The sequence below is a fragment of the Fulmarus glacialis genome, unplaced genomic scaffold (assembly GCF_000690835.1).
Source record: "Fulmarus glacialis isolate BGI_N327 unplaced genomic scaffold, ASM69083v1 scaffold39323, whole genome shotgun sequence".
Classification (NCBI taxonomy): Eukaryota; Metazoa; Chordata; class Aves; order Procellariiformes; family Procellariidae; genus Fulmarus; species Fulmarus glacialis.
The window spans coordinates 46,015-56,091 of NW_009201713.1; the positions used below are offsets into that span (position 1 = coordinate 46,015).

General features: G+C 37.2%; 1 protein-coding gene across 1 annotated transcript in view; it reads right to left on the bottom strand.

Annotated features, from left to right (window-relative positions):
* Nucleotides 1-10,077, bottom strand: part of PDE6C (phosphodiesterase 6C, cGMP-specific, cone, alpha prime) — a 31,485-nt gene that overhangs the window by 18,740 nt on the left and 2,668 nt on the right. Inside the window, exons 2-7 of the mRNA XM_009574037.1 lie at nt 1,789-1,941; nt 1,588-1,677; nt 1,217-1,357; nt 576-650; nt 423-487; nt 245-311 (exon numbers count right to left, since the gene is read on the bottom strand). Of these exons, the coding sequence (XP_009572332.1) occupies nt 245-311; nt 423-487; nt 576-650; nt 1,217-1,357; nt 1,588-1,677; nt 1,789-1,941 (591 nt within the window). The remainder of the gene's footprint in view (nt 1-244; nt 312-422; nt 488-575; nt 651-1,216; nt 1,358-1,587; nt 1,678-1,788; nt 1,942-10,077) is intronic.

Here is a 10,077-nt window from a genome sequence, read left to right on the forward strand (position 1 = left end):
CATTATTTGTCCAATGTCACCACAATCAGAGGGAAATTTTCCTGATGTTTTGGCCGTTTGTGCTGAGGGCTTGTCTCCATCCAAACTACTCATTCACATGATTTCACTGGGAACCAGTGACACTGGAAGTAGCACAGTATTTTTGTAGAGGTTTTTGGTCATGGGGACGTTTGGGGTTTTTTTGTTCAATCAGAAGAACTGCATGAACTAAAACTTTTAGGTTTTACTTTTGCTATGAACTTACAAATCCATTTTCAGCAACATATGTTGGCAATCCACTGACGAGACACCAGTGATCTGCTGGAGGTGACCTTTAGAGAGAGAATGAAATTAAATGATTTCTACAATACAGACATGTTATTATTCTATCCCAGCAATATATCTAATTACCATGCATTCACAGGCTGCCAATGAATACTCACGGAATGACTTTGATTTCTTCTTTTCCATGTAAAATATAGTCAATAATCTTATAAAAGTTGACTTCCTAAATAAAAAGAGAAAAACATGTAGGTGACCCGTACAACCTCAACGTCAAAGTTAAGAATCATAAAAAGAAAAATTAATATCCTCACTCGTCCATCAGGTGTCTTGGGGCCTTTGTAAGGCTCTGCCTCCCCCAGCCGGATTGGCCATTCATCATAGAACTCCTGAGAAAATGATACACAGGGTTTAGCAAAAGGAAAAAAAAATCAGTTCTGTGTTCATAGATACATGACATCTGTGGATAGCAATTTTATTTTTCCTTCTCCATAGCTGTACTACGGTCACATTTCAGACAATGTTAAGAAAACATTGTTAAATATATTCCAGGCAAGAAATGTTTGCCAGTAAATTGCAGGCTAATCTGAAGCTTATCTCTGGATGGTTGTACAGCTTAATTGTCGTTTTAGAAGGCTGGTATTTATAAAGCAATAATCAGACCTGCACTTCTCTCTTCTACCCTTTCTCACATGGAATTATTAATATGAAAAATTATTTCAGAATTAGCCTTTATGTTTATCGTGGTTGTATCCTTTGCCATATTTTGCATCAAATTTTTGTAACATGGTTAGATTTTATTCAAATTATCTCAAAAGGTTAGAAAGCATGGTAACTTTGTGTCTTGGAGAGACATGCACTAGAACTATGCAGAACAAATTAATTAGTAGGATGGATTTTATAACTTAAAGTTAGGAGTAGCACATTTCTAGCAAGTAGGCAAAATGATTGTTACCTTCTCTTTAGTCATGTCCAGCAGACCAACAGAGTATCTTTCGCAATTCAAATACATTCGTATAGTATACAGTGCTTTGTGAAACTGCCGTTCTATATCTGTTAGCTCTTCAAATACTTTGTTGGCAGACCACAAAAGCATCTATTTACAACAAAAGAGAAAGAGGGTAAATGTTCACAACAGTAAGAAAACATAAACATATGGATCCTAAGCATTCCAGAATAAAATGATAAGGTGCATTACTGTTATCAAATTAAAAAACTAAATAGATGCTATCCTTACTTCAGTAAGCTTGCAAGAATATAAAATAGTGGGAATAATAATGGTTTCACACAAAAACAAAGTATTATCATTAACAAATTCTTCTATACCTGACTTCTTCGGGATTCAATATTGTAGAGATATGTCATATGATGTTTTCTTAGGACCAAAGATATAAAATTGAGGTATTTTTTGAAGACCTAAAAATGACAAAGAGCAAAACTAAGACAAAAGTATCAAATCAAGAGGTAGATTCACTCGAACTACTTGAACTAACAACTGTACTGTTGTGTGACATTTGAGGTTATTACCTCTTCATCCTCTTTTGAGAACTCAGTGGCATTTAATTTGTTGAGTGCCATCACAACAGCAAGCACCTCTTTACCCTGCATAATTGGGGTTGCCAGCATATTAATTGTTGTATAACCAGTTTGTTTGTCCAGAAAGTCAGAAAAATGGTTGTTCTGAAAGAAAAGAAAAAAAAAACCACAAATGAAACACATAACAACTAGTTACCACGCCAAGAGCAACTGATCATTTCATTTGGTAAGTTATGTTTGCAGTGCTATGTGCACAGTTTCACAATGCAGTTGTTTTATACTCGCAAGAAACCATTATCATTTTTTAACCCAATCTTGCAGAGTTATATGTACAAACTTAACTTAGGCATTGGTTATGAATATAGTCTCTGAAACCAAGTTCTGTGCAGGTTTTTATTAGAATGATGAAGAATTTGAGGAATTAAAAATATGGGAAAATCTAGAATAAAGGAGAGAGTAATATGACTTTGTGGCTACCTGAGAGTCTAATACATATGGCTTGCATGTAAGAGAATTACTTCATAGCTATGTTAATATTTATTATTATTTAATTATTTCTGTAGATAAAATTCATGATACTGTCCCATTACAAAATGTTTAAAACTACCATCTGTCCTGAATGTATATGGCTAAAAATGCTTCTGGCAGAGAGGCATCCCCAGCAGGTAGGCATCTGGCTGAGCCGTTTCTTACTCCTTCCTGTCTGACAGACTCCCATTCCTAACTCCCAGCCCAACGTGCTCTTCTGGTGAATGGGGGGGCATAGGACCGGGGGCATCAGAACACAGATCTGCTTGTGTTGGGTGTGTGATCCTGTGGGAATGAGACCACATGACTAAGGAATGAGCCACAACTAACTACCCCACCAATGTCATCCTTGAAACCGAGTGCTTTTACCTTTTCAGTAAAAGGTATTCTTTTCATTCTTTTATGTAAAAAATACTGGGAAGCTAGTTCATGTTTCATGGAAAACTGTTTCATTTCCTCCTATCAAAGAAATTCTTGGTGTTTTCTTTGAAATGCTTTAATGTTCTCTTTAATTTAAAAAAGGGATTTGAAGTTTGTCAGGGAAATCTGTTTGTCAAGGGTTGTTGTGTTTTGTGATGTTCTTACGATAATACATCTAAATGAGCTGGGTTATGAGCTGAGGGATTGAAATCTGTCAATATGTGCATGCTGAGAAGTGACATGGTTCTATTCAGCAGCTAAAATATCCAGACTCTGTCTTCACTGAGCCTTTTCCATCCCCTCGCATCTGCCACTTCTAACAAGTCAATGCTCAGACTTCTTCAGACACATGAGCACTCAAGTCCTGGTCTACAGTCAATGGCAGATTCTCCCCAAATTTCCTTTAATAGGAATGCTTCTGATTTCCCAAGATGATGAGCAGTTGGTGCTAAATGAGAATATCAAGAGGTGGCAAGCGGCCTGGTAACCAGGGAAGGTCAGACTACATTATAACACCATGGATAGGAATGGCAGCTGGCCAGAAGGAGGCCAAAGAAATCCTGTTTTAAGGACATCCACCTGGAACCAAGATTCCCAAACCTTGCCAATCCCCTGCTGTTAGCAAGTATTTGTGAACCCACTCATAAAGTGACTGACTTGTTAGTGCATGTCTACCCACAGAGCTGATACATATTACTGGTGGATCTCAAGGTCTCTTCCTTGCTGATGGGCTGGAGAATGTTGCAGGATGCCACGTAATGGAATTTCTACTTTCATAAATTATACACAAAGCTACTTAAACAAGCAAACAAACAAACAAACATTTTCTGGGTTATAAAATCAAGCATGAAAAGGCTAGGAAGTGCCAGAACTAAAATTGTTTGTCTACTATTTGGATCTTTCCTCTGAAGTTCTTTTTTCCCCTCTTCCTTCTTTAGCAATTGTTTCTGGTATATGTTGAATTTATAGCATCTACAACACTGAGAAGGTAGACTGGATTTTATTATGTGTTCAAAATATTAGTGGGTTTTTTTCCTTCAGTTCTTCATAGTCTTTAGACAGCCCATCTTTTACATTTGCATTTTAGATTTCCTTCTAGAACTGCATTTATGTGAAAGGAATTAAATGTGTGGAAGTAACTCTGAAATGTCTTTTCTATGTTTACTGACTGGGGTCTCTTACAGAGAATTGGTTCTCTTAAGGACAGCCTGTGTCATCCCCATAAATCCCATTGGGAAGAACAAAAGTAACCAATATGTTTTCTCTGTAGTTCAATGTATCAGACTGTATTTGGGTCCCTGCAAAGTGTAGCCAGTTCCAAATATATCATCCAGGTGAAGAGGGGATGTTTTCTCTATTTCTGTCAAACTTTCCCTGGGTTGTTGTTTTCTGTTTTTCTCAGAGAAAGGTATAGGGGTATCTCACTTAACAGACATCCAGGGAAAATGCCAGTCAATCTGTCTCTTCTATGTAAGAATCAAATACTGTCCTGCAGTCTGCTAAACAAGTATGTTATTGCATGGAAATATTTTCTTTTCTCTGAGATGTATTACCCACTGACACAACCATTCTGGTTTTGGGTGTGTGTTTGGGCTTCAGTAACAATTTCTGAATCTCTGACTGTTTTAGCCATTCAAAATAAAGTAAATCAGAAAATTTGACCCTGTTTTGTAGTCCCTCCGCCTCACCAAGAGCATCTAGCATAATGGCGAGACCCAAGTTCCTGCTTTTAGAGTGCTGTATGCTGCTATGAGGGAATACATAAAAATTTCAGACACTCCTGGATTTCTGAATACTTAAAAGGGACCTGTATACACCAAGTGAGCTGAATCAGCAGGACACAACTGCTGAGTCTTAATTTGTTTAATAACTCCAGACTGAAGGTATAAGCAGTGGTGTTCAGAAGTGTTCAGAAGCAGCACTTTGGTCATACAATTTTTGCAGAGGATAGGAAAATTTTAAAGAATGCAAGTCTGTGTTAATAAACAAAAAGTTCAGTAACCACAAGCCATCCTGAGTTGTGCCTAGATAGTGCAATGCAGAGAGATATAGCTCATAACACATTGGCAGCATTCCCACAGCATATACAGAGACTTCTATCGCACATGTATTGCATATAGAAGCAAAAATTTGTGCTTAGATTTAGCCTTTTCATTAATGAGTATTCTGCACATAATTGCTAGGAGTTTTGAAGCCTTTATTTCCAATCAAGGTTTTAAAATATTTTCTCTTGAGAACATAAGCTCTTTTTGTTTTCAAAGAAAATCACTTTTCACAATGTCTGGAAAATTTCCATCTCATGGCTACCAGTGGAATTTACTAAATCAGAACTCACTGTTGTGAAAACAGTGTGATTACACCTCCGTGAAAGGAAAAAATAAGGCCATTCTTTCTAAAAATAATTTTTATTTTCCTCATATGGCAGTTACAAATAAACTTGCTTACTGAGACTATACCACATCTGATTCTGAATTGTAGCTACACAACTGTAAGTTCATGTCTGTAGTAAGGTAAAATAAATATAAATGAGAAAAAGTCACTCCTCTGGGAACCACAGGCATTTTGAGAAGAAAGTTAATTTTAAAAGACTGTAGGAGAAGATAATACTTTGCAATTATGTAGTTTGTTTTTTAAAAAAATAATCAGTGTTACTTTATTATTTCTGAAAAGTTCTTATTGATGGACTGCCCAGAAGGAACCATCTTTTGTCTCTCTTATTTCATGGCTCTCCATGCAGATCTTATTTCCTTTCTTGGGAGTGAAAGGTTCTTCTATGTTTTCTTTTACCAGTTTCTAAAGATCTTATTTCTTTCATGATGAATTTTCCTTCATTGTCTGGTTTCAGATATCCCACGATTCTTTAAGCAAACAATGAAAAAGAGCTCTGCAAAAATTTCTAACCTTTCACAGGCTTTATTCTATGCCAAGCTCAAAAGATGATGAAGATCATCATTCTAATGTTCATTGAACCATCCTACAGTATTTAATAAAGGAACTACATCTCCCAATTCATAATGTTATCCTAGGATTTGCTACACTGTGCTCCAGAACACCGAGCTAAGCCTTGAGATTTCTAATTGGATTAATGACAAAATGCAGCCTGAGGCAAGTGAGGTTGACACTATTGGAAACTCCAGGTCAAAGTCTGTTGAGTGTAAATTTGATCAGAAAATGCAAAAACTATTGTAAGTAATGACATAGTGTAACCCTTGTTAATTTGGTTTCCATTGCATATGCAAAAGTATGTAATTTATACAAATGCAGGAAAGACAGAGAAATGGAGAAGCGTGAAAAGCAACTCAAAACGAAAGGGAACAAGGAACAAGGATCCCTCTTCCCTGTTCAGCTAATTAGGGTGAAGATTCACTGCTCTGGTTGATTGGAGGTAATAGGAACAGCAGCTCAAAGTTGTTAGTACCGAGGCTTCCCACATCTCCAGAATACTTGCTTATTCCCAAATGCTTTTAATTTGGCACACCATCAGCATCTTCATTACACATGTGGTTTGAAATGTTAGGAAACTTTCCCATATGTTAGGAGACTTTCCCATAAACCTTTGCTTCCTTGACTGGGGGTTGCTAGGAAGCAGCATGATGTCATTTTGTTCATGTCCCACAGATGACATTTACACCTTGGTTTTCATATCACCATCACCATTACTCCCATTCAAAAAACTCTTACTGTTCCTTCCTTCTTCTTTCGACTCCAAGTGATGTGTCAGTATCTGCTGTGCAGCCTACCTCTCCATTTTGAGTTTGGTGAAGTGCATCAAATATCACACTTGAGGAGAAGTGGTAAGACTTAATCCTGCAGCTGAGGTGGTAGTACGGAGAGAGCAGATGCCTATTTTCCTCCACCTGTTTCCTCTTATAAAGCACAGAGGAAGAATGGGACCCCTGGCAGTTATGGCTACTTTGCTCATGTTGGGCTGGAGGTTCTGGGTTGGATAGATGAGCTCAGACTGGTTGAAATACATCATCCTTTGAATGTGTGATGACCAGGAGTGGGTCTGGAGCACTACTGGAACAGGAACCACAGGAACCTCTGACACCAGGAGCTAGTGTCACACTCTCATCATTATCACACATTTATTTCCACCATCTTTACATGTTTCTGTTTTTCTTTCTGGTAGCTCTGCAGTATTTTCTCCTCTTCCTGGTATTTTGTTCTCCCACTGATCGTCTTGCATTGGCTCAGATTTCTCAAACACAAATTCTACCACTGAGTAGATGGTGTTGGTGTGCTGTATTGTTTCATCTCTTATTTCTGCTTATCCTAATTTCAACTCACAAATGTTTTTGTTTCATAATGATATAATTGAGTATGAATGAAAAATAAAAAGTACCTACCATCAGCTGTGAAAATGTCATCAGTCTGATTCAAAACCAAAACCAATTAGCTAAATGAGTTGGCCATTCATTAGGCCACACTCAAAAAATCATGTATTGTCAGGGTTATAAAACAACTACATTTTGACATGTAACTTACTAGCATAAAGAACAAATTGACTTTGTTATCTTCAAGATCACTAGAGTTTTGAAACTGAATCAAGTAGAAATTAATATATATTTAACGGTATTTAATGTCACTGAAATGTGTGCTTGTTATTTGCCATATGTAGTGGCTATTTTGCAACTTTTTGAAATGGAATCTGTATTATATTGCTTTAAGTATTTTTTTCACATAAAACAAGAAAATTAGGCTAAAAGGGAGCTTTTAATTTTAATTTTTAATGTTCATTTTTTCTTCAGTTTTGGGAGCTTTCCTCTTTTAACACAAGTTAATTCAAGGAAAGAATTAAAGGTTTGGGTTTTTCTTCTGAAAGTCATGATTAATGGAAATTTGTACCTGTGTTAAAATATTTTCTTGTAAGTTGACTGAATCTTTGTCTGTATAACAGATTGGAACACACTTCAATTTTTCCAGTTAATATTTACTATATTGAGTGTGAGTTTATGACAATCTGTTTTTTATTATCAAGATGATAAGATAAAATGGAGGAGCAGACATTAACATTTACAATGCAAGTTCTTCCCAGGTAAAAGGCTACCTCTCCATTTTTTCCCCATTTCTAGTTTATCTTGGGATTGTTTCTTTCAATTCTCATTGCTTTCTAGACATTCAGGAAGGCAGTACTATTGTAGTATTGTGTATCTTTGCTCTCATTTCTTCTCATCTTAACAACTGTGAGTTTGTTTCTGTAGAACTTCCCTCTAAAATTACTTTAACAATCTTCCTCTGGCTTTTGGAGCTTTTATAACATACTCTGCCTTGTCAATATGTTGGATATTTTCATTTCTTCTCCAAGATCACATTGTGAGGGGACTAGCAGAACATGAGTTAAGAACTGAGACATCTTATTAGCAAGTGACTGCCCTGGTAGCAGCTGCACCACAAAGTGACCCCATTCTTTCCGTTTTCAGGGCAACCAGTTGTATCATTGACTGTCTTGCTCTCTCCTGTGCTTTCCCACTGCTTCATACTTTTGACATGGATGCGCCTGATTCCAGCAATGTCTTCTTGCCCTAGGAGGGAGTTTAAGACCAACGCCTGGTCGCAGGACCACTGCTGTGTGTTACCAGAGCAACTGTTTACACACAGCAGCTGGATAACAGTTTGGTATCCAGGTCTCCTCACTACCACATGGGAGTTTGAACCACTGAGCTGCAAAACCATGCTTCCTTTCGCTCTTTTCTCTGCCCGCTTCAAATAATCTTTAATTTCTTTTACAATTTGGTGTAGATTCAAGAAGAGGGATGGAGTATCTCTTCTTCCTTGTTCCAGGCTCAGACAGCCTGGAGTCTGGGGACTAGCACATTCCCATAAATCTGAAACTCTTGTCACTTCAGACAGGCCTGGAATGAAAGTCTCTCCCACCCTTGCATTAAAGAGAAGTAGAGCTCCCAGAAAAAGACTCATGCAAACTGAAGCTGGCTCAGTTTGCAAAGGGGTGATACAAGTGCTTGCAACTTGAAGATATATTTAATTTGTTTTGTGTCATAGGTTTCCAGTGGTTAAATTAGATGCCACAACAATCACTGCTCTGGCTGCTTAATCTGAGTTGGAAGCACCAGAATCTCTCCACACACTGTTGTTTCTTCACTTCACTGGGGGTTGTGGATTCCAATGCAGGACCTCTAAAAATGAGGGCTTGTTATTTCAGCATCAGAACACTTGAGTGTGGAGCTAATCCAAAAGCCTTCTCTTCTTTTGAAGCATTTTTTCACCATTTATATAATTTTATACTCTACTATAACCAGGTATATTATTTCTTGAGTTTCCAATCCTCAGTTAAATCTTTGTCTTCAAATATCTCTGAATTAAAAGGAATAATGCAATAATTGAAATACATGATGGATTAAAGCAAATATATATAGTCTTTACTATTGGTTCTTATAGGCTGAGAATGTGAGATTTTGATTCCCCAGAAGATATGCTCCTTGTTCAACTATTTCTTAGTTGTTAGTTTTATTTGGAAATAATGCCTTAGCAAAAGATGTAAGGTAATTGTACTCTTCTTCATCATGTTGTCCATGTTAATCAGTTAATATTTAGAGAATACTAATGGACATACCAAATTTTATGCAGTCTATTATTTTACTTTGGAATATTTGAGTCACATCCTCTGCCGGACCCTGGGAATAATGTGAGGCAAATTATTAGGGTAGTGGTCCTGCCTGGCCTGCTATCTCTCACTACTGTTAAATCCTGGATTAAACACTATTAGCTCTTGCAGTCAACAGGCCCATAATCTTGTGGGGGGAGGCTGTTCTGGCTACTTAGTTAATCACGGAAGGTCTGTATCTTTTCCTCTGCTTTTCTTTTCTGAAGCATTAGTCAGGATGAGGAGCTTCCTCATGTTTATTGGTATCTTTCCAAGTTGAAGAAGGAGATAATCCCTAAAGAACTGGCTACCAGGCACTAAAAGTGGAGTCTTATGTTTTTTCAATGATTTATTGCTGTTGCAATTGTTATAAAGGGGTGTTGACTGAAGCATGAAAATGCCTCACTGTGGGTTTGTCAATATTGTCATGTACTTAAGACTTAAAAAACACTATGCTTTTTGGATATGGATTGTGTCAACAATAGAAAGTGGTTAGACATGACATCTTTAAAGTACTATAGCCATCTAGAATTATTCATTGTGCATTTTGTATTCTGACAAGGCAGTAGGGGCAAAATTCCTCTCTGGCGTAACTCTGCTTGGCATCTTTTGCTCAGGATTTGGGTATAGACTATCTAGTTTGACTGAAGTGCATACAAAGTGGTCTGAAAAATAATTATCCTTTCAAAAACATGATAAAGGTTTCAGTGGCTGCCTATTCCTGCTGC